This window comes from Apteryx mantelli, chromosome 1, assembly GCF_036417845.1.
Source record: "Apteryx mantelli isolate bAptMan1 chromosome 1, bAptMan1.hap1, whole genome shotgun sequence".
NCBI lineage: Eukaryota > Metazoa > Chordata > Aves > Apterygiformes > Apterygidae > Apteryx > Apteryx mantelli.
In genome coordinates this window covers 219,418,396-219,440,396 of record NC_089978.1, presented here as the reverse complement: position 1 = coordinate 219,440,396, position 22,001 = coordinate 219,418,396, and the positions used below count along the sequence as shown (strand labels likewise).

The following is a 22,001-nucleotide window of genomic DNA, read 5'->3' as shown; positions in this document are numbered from 1 at the left end:
TGCAAAAGGCATCTCTGACCTACCTCATTAGCCTTCGAATGGACAACCCCTCCTGCCTTTGAGCAAGGACTTTGGGCAGAGCTGGGTCAGGGAATCAAAAAGACAGTGACCTGGGGAACCTCGAAAGACTGCTCTTGGTCTGCGGTGTTGTCCCAGTCTAGATGAATCTTGTAATCCACCTTCCTCTTTGGCCTCAGGGAACTTTGTCACTGCAGCAGTAAAGAGCCAGCCTCACCCACCAGCTCCCTGTGCTCATTTGGGGAATACTACTCTTTGCCAGAAGCTGCCTGGCTTTGTTCAGAGAGTGGAAAACCCAGGAAAGGTAGCAATGCCAAAAGTGCTGTGTCTCCCAGGCTGTATAGCCTGTCCCAGCTTTACCCAGGAGGCACATCAAGTCAAAAGTGTTGGTGTGGTGAAAAGACTGGAGACTTTGAGGAACAGCGATCCTTTCTGTTGTTTCATTCTGGAGGAAGTGCCCCTTTTCCTCTGCGACAAGGACAGCTGTTCACTGCACTGTGCCTGTTCCCTTGCTAGATTTCAAATTCCTAATTTGTTGGTCCATACTGAGTTGGGACGTCTGGGAGTCTCCTCAGTTAAATTCTTTGCCAACCACCTGCAAATGCAGCCTGCCTCTCTCCAGGCTCTGCCTGAGCTGGGAAATCTCATATTTCTCTTGGAGAGGAAGTGAGGAAAGGAATGAAAAATCATAGTGTCTTGCTGCTGTCTTGCTCTAGGGTTGCTGGGACCATCTGTGTTTTTCAGTCCAGGGATGCAGAGAGTGTTTCAAATTGAGACCTAAATAAGATTTCCCTTGAAGTTTCCCTTCATCCTGTGTCCTTCTCCATGGGAATTTTCCTGAACTTTCTCCTCTGATGGATCTACTCAAGACACCTGGGCAAAATGTGTTCCCTCTTGGGGTGGGCATGAGAGGATTAGGATAAAGATAGAGGACATCACTGGTGAAGAAAGTCTAGGAGAGAGACAGACAACCTGAGAAGAAGAAGGTAGGACCAAAGGACAGGGCAAATTTAAGAGCATGACTAAAAAACATGTGCGACAGCGTCCAAGCCGAAAGCACAGAACTGGGAAGGGGTGAGGAAGGGGAAAGCAGTGTCTGCCAAGGCAACATCTCCATCTTGCAGCAGAGAGAAGGGTGAGAATGATAATGTGGCCACAGACTGGAGGATGAGGCTTGGGGGGAGACCCCTCTGCACGAGCTGAGGGCCCTGGTGCGAGTGACCCCACAGTGACGAAAGACCTCGTGACAAATGGGCTGGGGAATCCCATCAAATCGGGTCGGGAGCCACTCAGCCATCCTGCCCTGGTGGTCTGTCCTTGCTGGTGTGAACAGGGTGTCCAAAGGCACCCTGGTCCCACTCGGCACTCTCAAGGTTATCAGCTCTGGAGGGAAGGTGTAATGAAAAGGTGGTTGTGATTAATCTGTCAAAGGGTGAGTGAATTTGTCTCCTGCGGGAAATGTCACTGTTTGGAATAGGAAAAGAAAGCTGAAATGTCAAAACCTTTTGCAAAACAGCAATGCCTGCAAATTACCCATTTGGAGATGATAGAAGGGTTTCATTTTGGTTTGCTGAACTGACCCACACCATTCAGCTGTCTCTCACTCTGCTCCCCCTCCTTAACACTGAGGTCAGATGCTTCATTTCCCTCTTCTTCCCCGTGAACCCACCTCCCTGGCCAGACTGCAAATCTTGCCATGCAAGAGCAGTAGAAAGATGACTGCTGTACACGAAATGCCAAGGCTTCTCCCCTCCCCCCCCAAATTTGTTTGAAATCTCTTTCTGAGAATTTTTTTTTTTTAGTGGTAAGATCTGTCTTTTTTTTTTTCTGAGTAAAATATTGTATAGTGTGCTAACTGCAATTTGTCCAAAAAAACCCCTCTGCTCTGAGCAGAAATTTCTGATCAGATCCAGTCAAAACCCTTTTGTCTTGGAAAATTGTTTTAATTAAAATCAATTAACAGAATGTTTTTCTTCTCTTGCCAGAAAACTGGCAATTTTTTTTTATTATTTTCATATAAATGAAAATAATAAAAAAAATTCAGAATAAAACAATAAATAATAAAATAATAAAAATAATTCAGAAAAATTGGGTATTTTAGTCAGCTTCTGGTAAATTTAAAAAAGAAAACCAAGAATCAAAATCTTTTGCTGTTTCAATATCTATGGACATAAGCAAGAAAGCCTCAGTCAGGGCTGTACTTTCTATTTTTTTTGTTTTTTATTTGTCTGCAGTGTTCCCCCCCCAAAAAACAAAATATATATATAAGCAAAATACAGACTTACAGAAACTTCCTTCTTGGTTGGTTGAACCTGAGGCTTCCTCCTTGCAGGACTATCTGTCTCTGTCTATTTTGTCCACTCAGGGTGTCAATTAGTTTGATCTCCAGCAGGGCCCACCAGATCTGGCTAATGGTGTGAATTAGCAGAACAACTCCCCACCTCGCCATGAGGCCTGACAGCCTCGGGCCGTGACACGGCAGCCCCACCGCCCAGCGAGACCCCCTGCCGGCGCAGAGCCTGCAGCTGAACACCACGTACCCAACGAGCCCGAAGGAGGGAAGAAACCCACTGTAGGATCTTATCAGGGTTTTGAATGTCTTGGAAAACGATTGCCACTAGAAGGGCCAGGCACAAGGGCCACTTTGCCTTTTAAGTATATTTAATTTGTCATCACAAATGACACGGAGAAGCGGTTTGCGGTCAGATACGGGTGTATGAGAAAAGCCCATAGCTCGGGGATGGGGAAAGGTTTTGCTGACCTCCATTCCCTGCAGATGCTGTGATCACAGCCACTTTCTGACCGTTAGCCCAGATCCTCATCAGGTCTGGATGCCAAAGACACAGCCCCAAGGCAGGAGGAAAGGGAGATGCAATGCTCGGAACAAAGACGTATGGGAGAAGCTCCCAGGGGTCAACCAGTAGGATGGGGACGATGGGGAAGGCGCAGCAAGGATCAGGACCCCACTATACTGGGCTTAGGAGAAACAAAGATATGGCCAAAAAATAGGCCAACAGTCTGACAAACACAGGTCCTGGTTTTCTTTGCTTTCTTGTTTGTGGTTTTTCTTCTGCAGCTGGATGATGGAGGTGGGTCTTCACTGAGAGACAAAGTGAGGTGTCAGCAGGCTAAGCCCCATGACAGACGCATTCTCATCACAGGCTGACAGCTCTGCAGCAGCATGATCTGCAGCTCTCCATGCCACGCTTAGCAAAATCGCAGAGCTTGCAGATGGAGGAGTATCCCCACTTGACCCTTCTTGCACCTGGGTTATGCAGGTGCACTGAGAGTCCAGGTGTGCGCTGAGGTTCATCCCCTCCAGAGATTTCTGGGGTTCAGATTGACACTCCTAACGCTGGCCACTTAGGGACAAACCCTGGAGGTGGTTGAGTGGATCTGGACTGGGGCTGCACTGCCCTGGCAAGGTGGAAGAGCCCTTAGTGCCTCATTGCACAGGTGGAATAGCTCCTTTCCCCAGTACCACTGTTTGCAGAACGTGGCCCAGCAGGTTGCTTCAGCTCCCAGGTGGCAGACCTGGGATTTAACTCTGATCTCTCTTGCATCCCAAACCAGGGCCTTCACCTCATCCTCAGAAACCTGGGCCTTGCTCTGGTCTCTGACACGCACATGTCTATGTTCCCTTTCCCCTCTCTGAGTGGGAATGTCTCTACCACAGAGAGGTGTCGTGAAGATTAATTAGCTCCAGGCGAAGCCCTTTGAGATCCTTGGATGAAAGATGCCACAGAAGCGCAAAGTATTAATTTAATTTTATTAAAATAATTGGTTAGTGGATAGTGAACAGAGGGTTAGCGTTAGCGGTATTTATTTTAATGTGAGATGATCAGGATATAAGATTCCTTATGGTTCAGTGGCAGGACCAGTTTCTTAGTATTTGTACTGATGGTTTAGACAGAAGCAGGAGACTTGCAATTGTTAAAGATGCAGCTGGTAATGAAATAGCAGGTGTTATTAAGACATACAGAGAAGTGCCATGTCTACACCATAACCTTATGCAAATAAGTTCGGGGTCGTGCACGCTGTTTTAGGTGTCTTAAGTGTAATGTGATGCCGCTGGGTGGGAGTTACACACAAGCTAATTATAGCATGAATAGCATCGAATTAGGTTATATGGCAGCGGAAAGTGATCTCGGCATATTGACAGAGCCAGTGTGTTAGAGTTACTGATATTTTATTAAAGGGAAGCAATTATTGGCAGTACAAGGTATTTGTCTCATAAGCAGTAATAGAGAGGGCATCAGCTGCACCAGATGAGAGTACAGCAGAGTCATAGTGATTGCTCAGGGCCCAAAATAATACACGCTGTTTTTCAGAAGACAGTACAAAAATGATTAGGGGGGTTGGTTTTTACCAGCTGGCCTATTTCTTTATCCCTCCCATAGTCCAGCTGCAGCGTGCAGGCAGCCACCGTCCAGGGGATCACCTTTCTACGAGGGGCAGTTGAGTCTGGAGGCATTTATTTACTAAAAAGTCCCATCTGCCTTTATTTACAACTTGCTGAACTTCAGTTTTTGGTCCGTGATTTCCCCTTGGGGTGGCTGCCTTCGGTGGCTGGGGTTTTTGCTGTGTTTTGTTCTGCGTTTTGGCTGACACCGCTCATTTCTGAGACTGATTCGAGAGGGCAATACCTTGCTCTGCTGAGGAACCCAATGGCCGGAGGCTTCATCCCTTTAGTCTTGATTTATGCAGGGGCTGGGATCAGTTACCTGGGATCAATTACGCTCCTAGCGCAAGGAGGGGGTCTGTGATGTTGGTCTGAGGACCTGAACCTTGCTGGTGACCCAGAGCCGGGTTCATTTTGGGTCTGCTTGGCAAAACTCCCCTGTAATCAGATTTGAGCAGCAGGGTTTTTTTTTTTTTTTTGCTTTTCTTTTTAGTTTTAAATTGAGAAATTGAATTCAAAAAGTCAGACAGGGAGAATGAATGCAAAGTCAAAAGTTAGCAAGTGGCAGAATTAAGGTCACCTATGGAAGAAAAAGAATAATAATACGCGATCCTGTAATTAAAGTCTGGCTCACAGTGCGCCAGTGCAGGGAACACATATAGAAATGCCGAAGCTACTTTCAATCTGGCAGTACCTAATTTCTGAGTGCCTGACACTGCAACCTTAATATTATACTAAAGCAAAGCTTAGTCTGGGGTTTTTTTTTATTATTATTATTATTTTACTATTTGTATGACAATATGCCTTACAACAGATATCAGGGCTATAAGACATGTCAGATGTATACAGAGCGAGTCTTTGGTTTGAAGAGTTGTATGCTTTAAATCTGTATAACCAGTAAACAGCAGGATAGGATGTTAACAAACGTATTCCAGGTCAGTGGCTGGGAATATAAACTGGGTTCCTTAATGCTCACCATATTCCTGTGTGTTGTTCCTCCTGTGCAAATGTCAGGTGTGCTTGTGCATCAGAGGGTAAAAGCCATGCAAACTACTATGCTACTACACTGGAACTGAGTCCGGGTAGCTGCCCGTTTAATTTGAGAAGATCCAGACTTTTCTGCCATGCTGCAGTCTGAGGAAATAAATGGGAGGTGGCTGGACTTTTTGAAGAATTTGGGCACTTGTTTTTTGACATCAAGCCCAAAAGTTTTTCCTTCCAAGCTATTCTCAGGGGAGGAATTTCCATGCCCTGCAGAGCTTTGTTGGTATTGCTGCGCCTATTTGTTTTACAAAAGTGCTTGCAAAAATCTCGGGTCAGCATTTTGCCTTGGCTTTCGTTCTGTGATAGGGAACTTTTACAGTTTTGAGAGCAGTTAATAGGCTATCCTTCTTGCCCTCTGGAGACTGTACATTTAAAATTCCTGATCCAATATGTGGCAGTGCTAAAGGAGACTAATGGGATGAGGGCTCCCAGGGAGTGGAGAGAGGGAGCTGCAGTGCTGCTCTCGCTCTCTCAGATCTGCAAAGCAAATTGGGGGTCTGCTGAGAACGGCTGAGATCTCCCTTTCGATTCCTGGAAATAGAAAATTTTCCTGTTCCAGGAAGATGGAGCAGTTTGAGTTTGAAATTGGGGTGTTGATTTCATCTAGTTTCAGTCACTAAAGAGAAGACAAGCCCTAAACTCCCAGACCAGACCCCAAGCTCTGTAACGCTCAGGCTCAGCAGTATATCGGGTTTTCTTTAGACCCAAACTAGGGTCCAAAGAAATGTATTGCCTTAGGTCCCCGTTTGCAAATCCCCAGGCATAAGGGTACAAACTCTGCTCCAGGGAGCAAGGACTCAGGGGTGATCCTGGAGCTAATCCCCCAATAGCCCCCTCGCACGCTCAGAACCGAAGAATCCAAAGTCTGGGAGTGGCTGAATAATTTAACATCCGCACTTAGTTTTTATAGCCGATTTTAATGGGGGGTAATAGCACTGCTAATAACAAAATCCATTGAAGCCACCCTGTGCAAGTCCATAACATTAGCTTAATGGCAAAAGGTAATTGGCATGCAGTCGGAGCTGTCCTTTTGTATTAACCCGTGGATTTCTAGGCAGACATCTTCCTCAAAGCTGTGGCCTCGGCAGCACATGCGGAGTAAAATACATATGATGTCTTTTATACCAAGTAAATGCAAATCTGGATTAAAACAGGACGTGCCATTACCCATTCACATTGCTGTTCTGCGTTTACACCCTGCAGAGAAGACCAGAGACAGTGAAAGCTGCTGAAAGCACTGATAAGAATTAGTGATTGTTTTGATCTTTGTGAGCTTGTACTGCTCACATGCCATGTACCCACCGCTTCCACTGGATCATCTCCAGGGCTGTGCATCTTACCCAAGAGTTGAGGCTTCCACTCCACACCCCTCCTCTTTCATGGTGTCCTTGCCACCATTAAGCCTGCTGTGATACTCCGGTCAGCACTGGAGTCAGAGAGCTCCAGGGTGTGACTGTGAAGGCTTTCAAGCCAGTGAGGTGCCAAAGGGTACAGTGTTGACTTTCCACCCTCAGTGATCACTCCTCCCACATCCCAGGGTCACCTTCACCCTCCTAGCCAGGCTTCGTGTTAACCCTGCCCCTCTCTGTTCCCATTTGCTCAGGTGCACGAGGAAGGAGCGGTGTGAGCGCTCCAGCGAGCCTCGGAGATTTGCCTCGGAGATGAAGCAGTGCGTCCGGCTTACTGTGCATCCCAACAACATCTCTGTCTCCCAGTACAACGTACTGGTAAGGAATGTTAATTCCCATCCCCATCCCTCCCTGCCCCTCAGGTTTAGTCTGCCCATGCGGTCAATCTGATGGTCCCAGGCATGTGTCACTTGGATTCAGCAGGAGTGGGAAAGATGGGAAGTTCAAAGCCAGGAAGTTCTCCAGAAGCCATTAACTTTCCCAGCAGCTTTCTTGGCATGCAGAAAGATTTTCCATGGGAGGGCATTTGGGCTTTGGTTATACCCTGGCTAGAAGTGTGGAAAGAGGCTTCCCTGTTTTGTGTGAGGAGCTAAGGGCAGCTCTGAAGGGCCTCCACACCCTGGAAGTGTTGTGCGCACACGGTGCAGATATTCACTTCCTTGGAGAAGGGTTTTTGAACAGCTAGGCATGGGCTTTAGGCAAAGGACATCATCGAGGTTAGATCTGACCCTCTAGAAGGAGGACAAGTGAGGGATACCATGAGCTATTTTAATAAGCTCTAATTTCCCATCACCTTGGGTGGAAGTGTCTCCTTCTTAAGCTACCAACAACTCCACTCTGTTGCAGCTCCAGCACTGAGTATGCAGAGCAGAGAGGCAGGATACTACACAGAGGAATCTAAGGCTGTCAAAGTCCATGCTACATCATGTGACCTTCTTCAGAACAAGGTTTAGCCTTTAAGGCCAAGAGCTGTTGAAGACAGCATCTGGCCTAGACACACAATGAGTGATGGTAAAGCAGTAAGTGATCCTGATCCTTTTTCTGGGCCTGAGGCAAGAAATCACTGTGGAAAATCTAGGCAGCTCTTGGCTTTTCTTCCAGCTCATGACAGCAGTAGCAAATGTAGTGAGAACTCGACCCCCTCTGAGAATGAGGTAGGGACGCATTTCATCCAGGCTACCAAGGCTCTACCCTTTTGGCCATACTAGTTTGGACTGGAACTGACCTGATAACTCAGGCCCTGAAAGCTCCATTTTTGGGTGAGTCGGTCCCTAGCCCCACATCCTGAAAGGTCTAAATGGTATTGCCCAAGGTGCAGCTGTCAGACATCTTCTAGGTGATAGGTTTTGGAGTGCTGGGTTTTAGTCAGTGATAATGAAATCAGCCTTTCAAAGCCTGCATGTCCAATCATTGCTGCTTTGTTTCAGCCTCTTAACTTTGCTGTGACTTAACTTTCCTAGGCTTCAAACAAAACTGATCTGAGACATCTTAAGTCCTTTGTTCTTCTGGGAGCTCAAGGTTTCTTTCTCTTATTCTCTCAGTAGTCTTTGAATTCTTTTATGTTAGAATAAATCCTGGGGGACTAGCTGGCTCAGGGCAATTGAAATTGATAACAGAATAAAAGACCTTTACCTCTAGGTTACTCTGGCAGGGCAAGACAACCCCAAGCTGCTGGGATCAGAAGTTGCCAGCATCTCACTTTTGCCCAATAGTCTGCATGAAAATTGCCATGGGAGTCTCAGCCCAGTTCTGGATGGACTGGTGTCCTAGCTCATTCACAACCATCTCAGCTAGTCTCTTGGCAAACCAAGAGGGGAGCACTGATGATTGAATGGCCAGTGGTGTCCTTGTGGGGTCTTACTTGGGTTCTAACTAAGGGACAACAATATCAAGTTCTTGCCTATAGAGGCAGAGAAGTTATTTGTGTGGCCAGCTAGTTCTTTAACTTTTGGACACTGACACTGACTTGGAAAGCTGTATCTGAGAAGAAATACTTGCTTGGGGGGAGGCTCCGTTCCTCCCTCACTGCAGGAGCTCCAGAGTAGGCATGGGGGATGTAAGACTTCTTGTCTGCTCAGGGTGAGCATTGGTCATGATGTTCGTGGCCAAGCTCTACCGGTCTATCTGTTGGTGTCATCCTCAGCATGGCACACCTATATTCTTCACTTGCTGTGCTCAAAGAGAGAGATTTATCAAGGAGAACGGTTTCCCCTTCTCCACTGCTGACAGTGTATTCGTGAGCAGGTAGATGCAGGAGAGGGGCAACCATTTGACAGGAGAGTTTTGAACTGCCTAAATGCTAAATCTGTTCAAGTACCCAAAGCTTTCTCCTGCTCCCCATCCAAGAAACAAAATTGCCTTTCCCATTGCTGCTCCCTTTGCCAGGAAATGAACATACTCATGCAAGGTCTTTATGTCAGTCAGGGCAAAGACCCATCTGCTCAGCCTTTCTCCCTCATGGTGCCTAGTGTTGAGAAATAGCCCCCAAGTCTTCTCCACGTGAGGAAAACTGTGTGGAGAAGCAATATGCAAGAGTTATGTTACCCATTATCCCCTGCTTTAGCACCTGGCCTGATCTCCTCTGTTCTTTGTGCTGATAGTCACAACACTTCAGCATGCATTGTGTCTCCTTTTAGTGGCTGTCACCTCAGATGAGGCCTCAACTAGCTCCTGGAGTAGGCAAGCGTGGAAAGCATCCAAGTTTGTGCCTGCCTCTAGGGACTGGCTCTAGTGATTGGTGACAGTAACCCTAAATTTATACTACTAGGTCATCAGCAGTTGCTAGAAGTACCCTGTGATGCCTCTCTGCCTTTGGTCATGGGGTGTCTTTGTTCAAGAGTGGTTTAGGCAGGACCCTCAGGGCTGGAGAGCAGTGGTGCAGGACCTTATCTGGTCTGGTAAGACAGCAGCATGAAGGCCCTCTGCTAGAGCATGAACATGGTAGAAACCAGCCGTGCGATTCCTTTCTTTAATGACCATGAGTAATGACATGGTAAAGCTGGTGAGGGTCATGAACTCTAAAATCACCAGGAATTCCTTCTTCATAGCTTTTATTTTTATTTTTTTAATTTATGATGCCCCAATACAGCACATCCCCAGGGCCAACTGCTTCCTCGGTGGGATGGGCAGGACAGAAGCAGTGAATTTGCTGTGCCTCTAGAGAGAGCGGTTTTGTGTGGTGGACCGAAGGCTGTAACTAGACTCTCCTTACGCAGGAACTTGGTGACAGAGCGCTCCCCCCATCTGCTGATGCTAGGAGAGCAGGCCGTAGAGAGTTAGACTGGAGCGCTACAGTTTCTCTGTAGTCTGCAGAGTGCCTCTTGTGAGTAGCAGTCGCCTTCCTCAGAAACCGCGTGCCTTGGGGCCAGCAAAGCCCCAGTCTTCACAGCCGGCTCCAAAGACTCCCTGTCTAACCTTACACTTGCATGACAGATAACGAGCACTCCTTCCCCTCCACTGACCCAGCCAGCACTGGGATGCAGTGCAGTTGTTCCTGCATAGCCACGTACCACTTGTGTTGGCATCGGCATTTCATCTCCTTTCCCCTCCACACACACATCCCTCTCCTGAATCGCTGCTTTCTGTTGAAGGAGGATGCTCTGTCTAGCAAGAGGCTCTTTGTCCAACCTCTCCAGTGTAATTCTCTCCTGCTTGCCCAGCTCTGTTGTTCAGCTCAGTATTTTTTCTCTCTTTTTTTTCTCTCTCTTCTTCCCTCCTTCCATCTTTGCTTGCAGCTAGTCTTGGAGACCTACAATGTCCCTGAGCTGTCAGCAGGAGTTAACTGCACCTTCGAGGACCTGTCAGAGATGGATGGCTTGGTGGTGGGCAGTCAGATCCAATGCATCTCGCCAGCTGCCAAAGAGGTGCCTCAGATCATCACAGAGAACGGTGGGTATCTCACAGCTCCCCCACTTGCACCACTTCTCCCTTCCTTTCTCATCCCACTCCCATGCATCTCAGTATCCACTTGCTCTAGAAGCAGAGTTTGGCTTACAGGAGCCTGAGGATGGGTCAGTGTAAAGCACAGGGGTAGGTGGGATGCTGTGTTGGTGCTCGCTGGTGGAGCAGCACAGCAACACATTGTAGCACGTGTGCTGAGTGTGAGCGTGTTTGTGTGTTTATGTGTGCACACGTGTGCCAGCAGTGAGCTGGGATATCAGTACCCGCATTAAGGTGCATATGTGTGTGATGGTATGCGTTTTCAGACTGCCACCGAGTGGCAATTGCATATATCTAGCAAAGACATGAGACCAGTGCAGTGTCTTTGGAAGCATTTTGCTCAGGCTGTTGGAATCAGGCTGTAAATGCTCTCAATACGTCCCATATACCCCATCCTCTGTAGCAGCCAGAACATCCTGCAGATCTGAATGATCCCTCCTGTAATTTCATCCTGCTCCTCCCAGCCATAGGTCCATATGCTCAGTTTCTTGTGTCTCTCCCCCACCTTTACTCCCTTCAGCTGTTCCCAGGCTGTTCCTGGCTCTCTCACAATGTGGTCCAAGGTGGAAATACCTCGTCTCAAGGATGGACTCCCCCTTCTATTCTCCCCCCTGCCCCAGCTCTCTGCTCCTTTTTGCTTCCCTTTTCTAAGTACTTCTGTGTTTGAGGCTCTCTGCAGGCACTTGCTATAAAGACATCAACACTGTTGATTGCCACAAGAGGCAAGGGAGGATGCTGCCATTTTTGTCCTTGGCTTCTTGTGGATTTTTGCTGTAAAGTTTGGCACTGACAACCCTCTCAGGCCACAAAAGATGAAGTGACACAAATTATCACTGTTATCTCTCTGCTCTCCCCCAGCCACACACAACAACAGGTGTGCTCTCTGTTATAGTCCCACTGCAGGAAAATGCATCTAAGCACCCAAAAGGCTGCTACCATCTTCAGGGCTCCCTGAGTCATAAGTCACACTTGCCTTCCAAGATAGAAGCCAGGTATCATTTCCTTGGTGTGGACATCTGTCCAGGGCTGGGCTATAAATGACCAGAGAATAAAAATAGTGGTGGAAGCTGAAGGCAGGACAGCAGGGAGAGATTTATGTGGAGCAGGGTTTCCAGAGAAGCTGGACACCTGCGGCTTGTATCAAATTCAGCAGCTGGTGCTCTGCACCTCTGCAAAGACCAAGTCCTCCATGCATAGTGCCAGAGGCTGGATTTGAACCAAGGGATGTGTGGCTCTGTAGAGTGTCTGATCCCTGGAGCCATCCAGTCCTCAGATTCTGTTTTAAAATATACACAAGATGTTGGCAAAGTTGTTAAATATGAAGCAGTTAACAGAGCTGTCAAAGCTGGCGGCAGCAGATGGGCAGCAGAGTCGAGCACTGGCAGCAAAATGTGTTTAGTCAAGTGTGTGTGGTGTGTGCATGCGTATGTGTGCATGTGTATATGTGTGCTTGTAGGTGGATGGGTGAGCACGTGGGTGCATGCTGAGACGAGTTGTCAAGTTTGCTTTGGCCTGATTGATTAATGAATCTTTCAGGTGAGGAAGAAAATAATAGAGGTGAAAGGGCCAACTAGGCCAAAGTATTGAATTAAACATGGATTCCTTCCTCACCAAATTACTGCAATTAATTCACCCAGTTACTACCCACAGCTGATGGGCTTTGGGGGTTTGAATAGGGCCTTTGGCACTGGGGGAAGAGCTGACAGTTAACTGCCCAGTATGGGAGCAGTGGGAAAGGGACATGGAGAGAATGAAGAGAAGGTATGTAGGAGCTGAGGAAGAGGTTTTGCTGTGGATGGATGCTATGGAAATAGAAAGGTCCTTCTAGATGGGCAATGGCTTATGGATGTCTTATGTTGAGCTGGGTTGTTTGTACCCAAAGGCCAGGGTGAATATGCCATTACCCAAAGGAACAGTTCACATGGGAATCTCCCTGTTCATCAGCATTCCCCAGCGTGCAGCCAGGGACCCCCTACCCTGTGCTCCCTGTAATGATATTTATCCAAGCGAACTTCCTTTCTGGAGCATTCTTCATCCGGCTTTTCTCAAGGGGTCACCTCTGTTTGGAGGCAGGATATGGAGGTGGCTTTCTCCATGCATGGTTGTCCTGGATATTGGGCTATATTCAAAGATGATGAGGAAGGAGGGTGATGAGAAAGTAAATCGTTCCGTACCCCCTTGCATCTCCTTCGAGAAGCAGGTACGTTTCTCTGTCAGGCAGTGTATGCACAGGACACCAATGCTCAGGGCCAGAAGTGCAAACCTCCCCTTCCTTCTGGGGACATCAAATGAACCTGCAGCAACGAAAATCCATAAAGATAGTGCTCCATTTTAATAACTTCCTTATTCCAGGAGTCTTCACCTCTCTTTGAGATTAGTTCTCCTACTTGACAACTTCATTTATCATAGTTTTGAAATTAGTAAGGAATGCCTAAGACCTGTTGGCATCATGAAGCCCAGAATCTGCTCCCAGGCAGGAGAATTTCCAATGGTGGAGACCTATTCCATCACCCCAGTCCCATGAAAGAGGTAGATGTGCTTCATGTTGGAAAACTGTGCTGTAGAAGTCTTATTGTGTATCCTACACCTGTGGAGGATAGGCTAACCAAGATACCATAGGTCAGCACCCAGTATAGACTGATGTCATGGCCAGTAGCACTTAACTGGGCTAACAAGGCAGTCACACTGATGCATCTAATTTTTTCCCAGGAGACCATCACATCGTCCAGCTCCAGCTTAAGTCCAAGGAAACGGGTATGACTTTTGCCAGCACCAGCTTCGTCTTCTACAACTGCAGCGTCCACAACTCGTATGTTCATTTCGTCTGATACCTCCTTTCCATCCCAACCCTGGATCTGCCACAGAACCTGCTGCTAAAGCATGCATCCCCCAGGCAGCTGGTTGGGTTTGGAGGAGGCCGGAGATCAGGGTCCCTTGGGTGGTGGTGGGCACTGTGGGTCCCTCGCAGGAAGACCAAGAGCAGTATATCACCCATTTGAATCATGACCTCAGCAAATGACCCCCTGATCTTCCTATTAAGCAGTTGTTTGTAGAAAACTGGGTCCTGCCCACACATACGCACCACCAACCCTCATCCGTGCTGTTAGTCCCACTGGCAGGAGCCTCCCCTGGGTAATTAGCATGTGCTTGGGCCCTCAGGTCTGGAAAGCCAGGAGTTGTTGGTTTTCGTGTGTGATGTGAACACCCAGCTGATTCCCTCACAACCACCTTCTCCTCCTGTGAGCTCCTTTTCTGCACTGCACCCCACTCTGCCCCACCAGAGAGAGCCTACCTGCTCTTCCGTCAAGTTGAGCCGCCCCTGAGCAAGGCTGAGAGTCTGTGTCCCCACCACTGAGCTGTCAGCTTCCCCAGACAGCCCTCCGGAAGTGCCAAAAGGAGATAATTACTGCGGCTCAGCAATTCACAAGGAAAGGCAAAACCTATTTCCGTGTTCATGCTGCTTTGACAAACAGTGTCAGAAAGCAAGTGTAGGGGGGAGAGAGCGGGAGAGATGGTGGTGTTAAATATTTATGGCATGTTTTGGTTTCTTACTTGACAAACTATAATACACTATCCATTTTTAATTTGATGTATCAGAGCAAGCACTTGTTACCAATTTGAAGAACAGCTCGCTATACCAGAGCTGAAAGTGTATTGGAACTAAGAGAAATTTCACAGAGAGACACGGGAGAGGGTGTGTGTCTGTCTGTTGGGCTCAGCCAAGCTAGACTGGATGCAATTTCTTCACTCCTACCCATTAAAAAAATAAAAAGAAACAGTAGCACATAAGGGCCAAAGAAAATTCCCCCTGAATCCTCTCCACTGAGTGTGCAGCAGCATGAAGCTCCCTGACAGTGTGAGTGACCAGGAGTTACTACCATCCAATGCTTGTTTTGTGCAAAGAGCTTGTTATGGCTCAGTTTGGTTCCTGGTGAGCAGACATCATATAACATAAAAATGTGTGATGTAGGTATAAGTCGGCGCTGTAACCCGGCCAGGAGAAGTGTTTGCAGCTCTTTCTCTCCAGAATCTGTGGGGCCTGGGAGAGCAAAACCTTGTAAAATGGAGGGAACGGTTCTTTCCCGCACCCTGGGTAGGTGACTTCCTAAATATGTTGTCTGCACTCTGCTTCCTGGACAGATGCTAAAATATTCTTCGCAACTCTGCTGGGATAAAGAAAAGAGGAGCAGAGCTAAGATATGTGCAGGAGCTTCATCACCCTGGGCACAACCCATGCTAGTAAGCCTGTGGGACACAGGGAGGAAAAATTCCCTGCTTTGTTCTTGCTGATCTTGGTGCACACCAGTTTGTTCCTGGCCTCTCTATAAAGTGTGAGAGTGGCCAGCCACAGGAGTGGGGAGGCTCAGCCAGATGGGATGTGTCGTGCAAAGGCCTCCTGCTCTGCTCTCCATGGGCACCGCTCCACTCGGTGAGCCTTTGCCTTGGGCACCTTCCCATGACGTGTTTGCGGCTGCCAGAGCACGGGTGCAGTTCAGTCATGAGGCAATGAGGCTGTAGAAGTTTCCATCAATCCCCTGATCTTGTGGTTTTTGTTACACTCAGAATCTTGCTGTAGGCAAAAAAGGGGAACGCATCACATGTATGCAGCCAAGAGCTTATTGTTAGTCTGACTGAAAGTTTTAATGGGATAACCAAAATACAACAGACAGTTATTAGTAGTAGGCTAGTCACAATGGTACTAATGCAGTCTAAATTACCTAATTAATACTAAAAAAAAAAAAGCCAAACCCTCATTAACAATGTTACATGTAAAAATTGTTATACAAATAGCCTTCCTAGTATCTATCCATTTTCTCTGGTGTGACACTCACACTGCCAGTGTCCCTCTGCATCCTAGTGTTGGCAAGCCCAGTCTCCTCCAGCAGAATTAGGGTGAATGTCATGATTATCTGCCACCATCCTTAGGTCATCACCAGAAGAAGAGGTTTCTTCCTCCCCAGGTGTTGGCCCCCCCGGGACTGTTTTTACCCCTCCTCTCCCTTCTGCCCAGCCCCAGCTCCAGCGGGAGAGTTGCCCAGCGCCCAGCGCGGGTCACGCAAGGGTTGTTCTTTGCCAGGCAGGGACTGCGCGGGGGCAGCCCTTGGTCCTGCGGGTGCTCCTGGCGCTGAGCTCAGGCCAAGTGGGCAGGAGGCCCTTGTCCACCAGACCCTGCTGATCACAGTGACAACCAGCTCTGGCCACAGCCAGTCCGGAGCAACCTTAGACCCTGCAGAGTCAGGTTAGAGGCAAAATCCATGGCCTTCTGCTGGTGATGACCCAATGTTTGCTGGGCTACATTTCCCTCTGAGAACCTCTGTCATCCTCAAGGTCTGTCCCGTTGGCTCAAGGGGCCAGGCTGGCCAACTGACCTACTATTTCTCTCCATCTCCAGGTGCCTGTCATGCGTAGAGAGCCCTTACCGGTGCCACTGGTGCAAATACCGCCACGTCTGCACTCATGACCCCAGCTCCTGCTCCTTCCAGGAAGGACGAGTCAAGCTGCCAGAGGTAGGCAGGGGTGTGGGGCACATGGCATGTGCGTGGGCTGCTCAAGGCTGACACCACGTTTTGGTCTGGACCAGACCAACAGTCCCAGATGCCTTCTCCATCTCCAGTCCTACCCTCTCCCTGGTCTGCTTACCCTCACCTTTTCCTCCACAGCTAGCTCCTCTCCTCTGTGCTCTGCCGTACCCCCTGGGAGCTGCTCTTGTCCTCCTGCTGAAAAGTTCTGGCTGCACAAATGCCAGCTCAGGAGAGGGTGCCTGTTCCCAAACTGTCAGGGCAAGACATGGAGAGGCTCTGCCCAGCGGCACAGCTCTCCATCAGCAGCTAAGCGCTGGCACCTCAGAGCTGCGTGGGGAGCCCTTGAGGGCTGGGTCACGCATGGCAGAGCAGGTGCCACCAGTATACATCGTGTGCTGTCAGACTTGGGAATGGAGGGCTTAGTGGCTTTCATCCGAATATAAAACACAAGTGTAGGGAGTGCGTTACCTGAGAAAGCCGTTGCAGCTGCCAGCCATCTCTGGCAAGCTGGCTGCTTGTCTCCTGACACCGAGGGACTGCAAGGGATGGGAAACGCTGTGTGTGCCACTCCTCTGGGAGAGGAGGAGAAGAGGTTGCTTCTCAGCACATACTGCAGGCTGCTAAAATCAAGGGAGGATTTGGGGCCAGGTCCACAGTGACGGTGTATTTCAGCAGTGGTTTAAGCGCCTTGGTGGCTTTGTGAGTTTGGTGCCTAATGGCCAGTGCATCAAAATTCCTCCAGCTGAGGTCTGGGAAATGCCTCATTGCCAGTCACTAAGCTAGGGCTGAACTGGGCCTTAGGGCTTAATATGGAGCAGGCTGATGCATTGCAAGCGCTCTGTCTGGCTCGTACTGTAACTAACGAGCTCTTGCAGACAAGTGGAGCTCAGGAGAATACAAATAGGAAGCCACTTAATTACTTCCTGGTCAGGAACGGTCTGAAAGCATTCTGGCCTGTCTGGTAAATGACCTGAGATGGCTTGTTGTTTGCCTGGCCCAAGGGACCAGTACCCATTAAGTGATCTGATATCTCCTGAACCACCAGGCGCAGAGGTGGCTGCTGAAATCTCCGGTAACGTGCGCCGCATTTTGTCCTCTCTTTGGAGGCTGAAATCCACTCTGCTCCCTTCCTTGCCTGCTGCATCTGGTGTCTCTGAGGTGTCCCTCCTGCTCTGTGCCCCAGGCAAGCCAGTTTGCTGGACTGAATGGCAGACCTGTAGGCTCCACACTCTTATGGCATCCCCCATTCCCTCTCACTTCTTTAATGTATCTGCTGCTTGAGAATTGAGTCCTGGAGCAGACATCTTTAACTGCAGTGACAATGGGACAGACCATAAATATTCATGGGCGTGGAAGTTGCCAGTTCTTGGTCTACCAGTATTCAGCATTTGCTGCTAGGCTGCTGGAAAGCTGGCTGAGAACTTGGAGGGTGGGTGTGTCTGATACCCTCTGCTCAGCCAGAAAGTGATGCAGGCTGCCAGTCGGGGGCTCGGTGCTTCTCATAGGCCTATTGTACCTGGATAGGGGGGAGCATGGGTCAGAATTTGGCCAGTTCTGCTGGTTGCAGGCCTGTGTGTCTTGCATGATGAGAACAGGAGGGATCTCAACCTCTTGTGCAGGTGCTGGGACGCTGCACAAGAGTGCAGTGGGCAATGGGGCACTTTGCTGGGGCACTTTGTCTTCGCCTTCTGCTGTGCAGTGCCGTCATCATTTATCTCCTCTACTAGACTTCTCTGCTCCTGTGACAGGTCTCATGTACTAACCACAGCACTCACCTCCATAATTCCCATCCCTTCTTCCCTCCAAGCTCCCATGTCCAAAGTGAAAGGCCTCCACTCTCCAGTGTGTCTCTCCCTTCCTCACCCCCATCACATCCCTGCTATTTCTAACACTTGCTCCCATCAGAGAGGAGACCATGTGAAGGATTTGTGTCATCCCAGTTACTTAGGGAAGGGACTGGAGAGTGGTACAGACCTTGGTCTTTCTTCTGCCACTGCCAAGGTCTTGCTCTGCCGAACTGGGGAGAAGACTGTTGGCTCATTGTCACCTCCATATCTGCCCATGTGAGCATGTCTTTTCTGTGGCTGCTTTATGTCTTCTCATTGGGTTAGTTCTGAAAGGTAGCATCTTCAAACAAAGTGACAGTACCAGTGTGGGGAGCTTTGTTAGGCATTAGGGATTGCTCTTTCTCTCTGGAACCTCATTTAATGGAGGATTTCCTGATAAATTTCAAATATTCCCTCTATGATCTTTCAAAGCTGCTCTATGAGATCTGTATGGCAGCAGGGAAGGGGACAAATTTGACCATAAGAGGGGACTATTGATCTGCAAGACAATGATAGCATCATGCAACACATATATGCTACACTGGTCAGTGCTAAAGGGGGCTGCAGCCCTTGTAGGTTCTGCACCAAATCCATGTCTGGTCACAAACCTCTTTCCCATAGGAGGTGACGTCTGACAGCAAGCTGCTCAGCTCAGGAGCTGCTATTGCTCTCTGCGATGTAGAAGAGACACTTCCCAATACTTGGAAGGACTGTCCAACATCTGCAAGGACAATGACTTGCTGGCTTGCAAAATCAAAACTATTAGCAACAGCTTTCTGCCTGCGAATGTGAGAAATGCCCTGTAGTTTCAGGGTCCTTCTCTGAGCTGTCGGTTTGTGGCCCTCAAAGACACTAGTACTGGGGAAGGATGGCCTCACATTCTGACAAGGATTTGCATTTGCTGTGTCTGGAACAGTTTTGCCAAACTGTGCTTTGAACAAATGCTGGGTATAACTCCCACACTTCCATTGAGAAGCCATCCTCTCCCTGATTTGTCTCTTTCATTGGAATCTCCAGCTTTCTCTTTTACATTCCCCTTTAATCCAGTGTCCCTCATTTTCTTCCCTTTCTATCCTGTACACGACTATTCATTGAATGGGTTCTTTGAACAATGAACCATCTGGTGTTTCCAAGCCAGGCCTGGCTCCTCATTGCCCATCCAGGCCTCCACCTGTTCCTGAAGACACATCTGACTGCCCAAGGTCAAAAGGACTGAGATCCACTTCCAGCCTTCCCCATGCTATCTTCAGTAGTGGTCAAAACATGACATCATCTTAAGTTGGCGTATTTTCACTGGCTTTTCATCTTCATCTGCAATATTCATTTCAATCCTTTCCTCAACAGACACTTTGACATCCTGAGGATGAGGAGAGGGTGTGTCCCCTACCAGCAGGGTATGGGTATCTGCTAAATCAGTAAGGCTTGAGGAGATACTGATGTGAAACTGTACTACCAGCGTAGGATGGTTGGACCATCTCATTTGCAGTCCTTTAGTGAGACTGCGGAACAGATTAGCATGGACAGCTTCTAGGATCCTATGGTGTGATTGCACCAAGACACTCCTTGCCAAGCAAACAAATATTAGTGATACTTTGTCATGTGGACCAGTGCCAGAAACTCCCTCCCTCTTTAATCATCATTGCTAACATGCCAGGTGTTTTTCCTTCCCTCACACTCTGGCCTTCACCATATCTTTGCTGATCCACCCACTTCCAGGTGATTTTTTTGTTTCTTTGCCTGTAGAGCATCTTGCCCTCATGTGGGCAGAGGCTTCCCACTCTCCAGATTGCCTGGGCTGCAAACAGCCTGAATGGGCTGCTACCCATCCCACCTGGACCAGCCTGAAGCAGTCTGAAGAAAGGCTTGTGTTCACATGTATTTCTGGCTCCCTTGTATCCTTAGAACATCTCACAAGTTTCTGGATTCCTTTGGGCTCAGTCTGCCCCTTTCCTTCAAGTCTTCTTCATGAGATCTGAAAGCGTCTTGGGTTTGTTTGTTTGTTCTCTTGTAGTATGAGTTTCTGATTAATGCAAGGCACAGGATGAATTTAAGAGCAATCCGGTGGCAGAGGTGGAAGGGCTTGGAGATGACCCACACTGCTCAGAAGGGTTTTTTTCTGTATAGCCTGTGATCTACCATCTAGGGTACTTTTGATTCACACAGTGGATACTTGTGATGAGCCAGCCCTGGGCTGCAGCAGGGCAGCTGTTTTAATACCACCCTGAATATCTAAACTAGAGATCAAGAAAGGACAGAAAAGACCTGCCCCAGATAGTCTGAAGAGCAGTGGAAAATTAATACAGGCACTAGCTGTGGGGAGGCGGAAAGCTGTTTGGTTGCAGTGTAAAATTAACTCTTGGAGTACACTCAGGACCCAGCAGACTCACTGCCTTGATATCTCTGGTTAAACTGGTGATGCGCCACATGAATTACATTCATAGATACTCACTGTTGACAGGGAGCCAGGACTTTGTTGCTTGTCACTTGTCAGGTGCCTGGTGAATCAGCCCTGTCTATAATAGAGCTGAATCAACTAGTTTCAGAGCCTAGTGGGAAAGCCCATGTTGTCTCCTGGTTACGAACTGCAGCGTGATCATGAAGCAAGAGTATTTATGATTATGGCATTGAACTCAATCAAATAGGGTTGACGATGTCGCCAGAAGATTTGCAGCAGAAATACTTCAGTTTGACGTATAATTTCCCTTTACAGCAGTTTTTTGAAAGCCAAGTCCACTAGCTTGAAATACACTGAGTGACTTTTTGCTTTATAAAGAGGAACTGATATTATTGCTATTGAGGTTGGGAAGGAAAAAAAAAAAAAGGATATTTTAATACAAAAATGTGTGTGTGGGAGGGGTGTTTTTCTCTTTTTCTCCCCCTAAAAGAGCTGGTGGTAAAAGTGGAGAGAATTTCAGTCTTGAAGGAGGAAGGGAGCAGGCTATGTTTCTGTTTTCTGCTTTTGACATTTGGTGCTGACTGTTGTTAAAGTCATGGTGTGGGGTTAACGTTGTACTGCAAAGCATTGCATTGCAAACTAACGCCCGGTGAAAATGACCCTTTCTTACTACTACTCTTGACCTAGTGAGAGCGTTCACCCATTTTCCCACTTAAATGGGCAAGGAAGTCAACAAGTAGTGGAGGGAAACTGAGGCACAGAGGAGTAAACCAATTGATCCAAGGGCCCTGGAACAGCAGCAGAGATAGATCCATCCTTCCTGTTACCCAATAAACCTGATTACCTTGTCTGCCCCATCTCCATATGGACCTGCTCTGATCCAGAGTGATAGTTTTCATGTCAGTGTTTCACAGACATCTGTACAAGGCTGGGCTAGTGGGTAAGCTGGGGAAACCTACTTGAGTTGATGGGATAAAGGATTAAGTTTTCTTTTGTGCCATCATCTTCTGTAAGATGAACACTATCTTGTTCCAGGCCTTGCAAGGATTTTAGCTCTGCGTAGGGGAAAGAGAGGAAAAAAAAAGAAAAGCAAAAGCAAAAAAGCAAGCCTAGATAACAAATCTGTTATCTGCTGGGTTTAAAAGATACATAATCATTTAATTACCTTGAAGGAGGTTTTCATCTTTCCCTGCTCAGCCGATTTGTGTGTGCGTGTGTTTTTCTTCCTCCCCCAAACAAGCTTTTTATTAAAAGGATTTTCATCTGCTGCCTAAAAAGAGAAGAGAAGAAAAGATCTCGCGCTAAAGTGTTTTATGTCGAGTTGTACGTGCTAATGACAGTAAAGCCCACATAAAAGAAACAACCGCTTCAAATATTAATTTGTCAAAAGCGATGGAAAGCTGTGTGAGCCGCGTGCTGGTGAACAGCTGCCGAGGAGGGGAGCGT

At 48.0% G+C, this 22,001-nt stretch overlaps 1 protein-coding gene across 1 annotated transcript in view; it reads left to right on the top strand.

Annotated features, from left to right (window-relative positions):
- PLXNA4 (plexin A4) overlaps positions 1–22,001 on the top strand; it is a 466,063-nt gene that overhangs the window by 339,330 nt on the left and 104,732 nt on the right. The window contains exons 7-10 of the mRNA XM_067317539.1: positions 7,068–7,191; positions 10,608–10,761; positions 13,522–13,621; positions 16,205–16,319. Coding sequence (XP_067173640.1) covers positions 7,068–7,191; positions 10,608–10,761; positions 13,522–13,621; positions 16,205–16,319 — 493 coding nt within the window. The remainder of the gene's footprint in view (positions 1–7,067; positions 7,192–10,607; positions 10,762–13,521; positions 13,622–16,204; positions 16,320–22,001) is intronic.